This window comes from Geospiza fortis, unplaced genomic scaffold (assembly GCF_000277835.1).
Source record: "Geospiza fortis unplaced genomic scaffold, GeoFor_1.0 scaffold78, whole genome shotgun sequence".
Taxonomy (NCBI): domain Eukaryota; kingdom Metazoa; phylum Chordata; class Aves; order Passeriformes; family Thraupidae; genus Geospiza; species Geospiza fortis.
The window spans coordinates 3076136-3077712 of record NW_005054339.1 but is presented as its reverse complement, the minus strand read 5'-3'; the positions used below and the strand labels follow the sequence as shown (position 1 = coordinate 3077712).

At 62.9% G+C, this 1577-nt stretch overlaps 1 protein-coding gene across 1 annotated transcript in view; it reads right to left on the bottom strand.

The window, feature by feature from the left end:
• LOC102034398 (semaphorin-3F) overlaps positions 1 to 1577 on the bottom strand; it is a 20140-nt gene that overhangs the window by 305 nt on the left and 18258 nt on the right. Inside the window, 5 exon segments of the mRNA XM_031058188.1 lie at positions 1 to 209; positions 330 to 463; positions 1078 to 1145; positions 1221 to 1378; positions 1534 to 1575. Of these exon segments, the coding sequence (XP_030914048.1) occupies positions 1 to 209; positions 330 to 463; positions 1078 to 1145; positions 1221 to 1378; positions 1534 to 1575 (611 nt within the window).

The window sequence follows — 1577 nt, the reverse complement described above, 5'->3', positions numbered from 1 at the left end:
GGGGCACCTGGCAGGCCGGGGGGGGTCTCTGCCTGGACCAGCACGGTGTGCACGGCGCGGCTGCTGAGGACGCGGAGCTGCACCCTGGTCACCGTGTGCTTGAAGTTGTTCTCGGTGGCGGTGCAGGAGTAGAGGCCGCTGTCGCTGAGCTGCAGGGCGCGCAGCAGCAGGCCCTGCTCCGTGCGCAGCACCCGGCCCTCCACGCGCACCTGGGGGCACAGGGGCACAGCTCAGCACTGGCACCCGGCACCCCACACAGCTGGGGGCACAGGGGCACGGCTCAGAGCTGGCACTCAGCACCCCTGTGCCCCAGTGCTGCCCTGCCCTACCTCCTTCCGCCGGTCGCTGTTGTCCTTCTGCAGCAGCCACTTGATGCTGGCCTGGGGCGAGCGGGGCTGGCACTCCAGGAAGGCTGTGCTGCCCTCCACCCCGTACTGCACGGCCTCCACCGTGTTCTTGTTAGCTGCAGGGGGGCCATGGGCAGCCAGGTCACCCCCACCCCACTGCACTTCTGCCCTGCCCCCTCTGTCTCCAAGGGTGGGTGTCTGTCTGTCCATCCATGCATCCATCCATCCACCCATCCAAGTATGTTCAAACTCCTCCCCAACATATCCATCCGTCCATCCATCCATCCATCCATCCATCCATCCATCCATCCATCCATTCATCCAAGTATATTCAATCTCCTCCCCAACGTATCCATCCATCCCTCCATCCATCCATCCCTCCATCCATCCATCCATCCATCCATCCATCCATCCATCCATCCATCCCCAATGTATCCATCTACCCATCCATGTTCATTCTACTTTCCAAAGTATCCATCCATCCATGAACCAACCCATTCATCTGTGCTTGTTCTCATCCCCAATGTTTCCACTCATCAATGCTCATCTTCCTCCCTACAACCACCCGCTCATCCCCACCCACCCACCCATTCATCCATGTATCTTCGCACACATCCACCCACCAAACCATCCCCCCGCCAAGGAATCCCTGTGTCCCCAGCTCCACCCTGTGCCCTCAGCCTCCCCTCCCAGGTGTCCCATGCTGAAGCCTTGCCCCAGCCCGGCTCACCGTTGGAGTTGTAGCCGCGGCACTGCCGGATGGGGTTGCCGTGCCGCACGTCCTGCCGCCGGCTGCGCCTGCGGGGAAGCGGGAGCTGAGAGGGGCAGCCCGTGGCTGGGGGTGCCTCCCTGCCCTCCCTGGCCATGCTGTACCTCTTGGAGGAGGCGGAGTAGCGGGTGCAGGCGCTGCCGTCCCAGGCACAGTAGGGGTCCCGGGCCAGGCAGCAGTCAGCACAGGCCTCCCCGTACACGTCACAGCGGTGCAGCGCCAGGTGCGTCACGCCTACGGCCGAGGACACATACAGCTGTTGCTGTTGGGAACAAGGAGGACAGGCTGAGATACCGCCTCATCCCCACTACATTAGGGCCCCTGCAAACACCCTGTTCAGGTGCTGTGGTGATGCTGGGCAATGCCACCACTGGGATCAGGATGGGATCTGCCCACCCAGCCTCTGCTGGGACTCACCCTCTTGGAGGAGATGGTCATTGTCTTGATGGGGGCTGGGACCT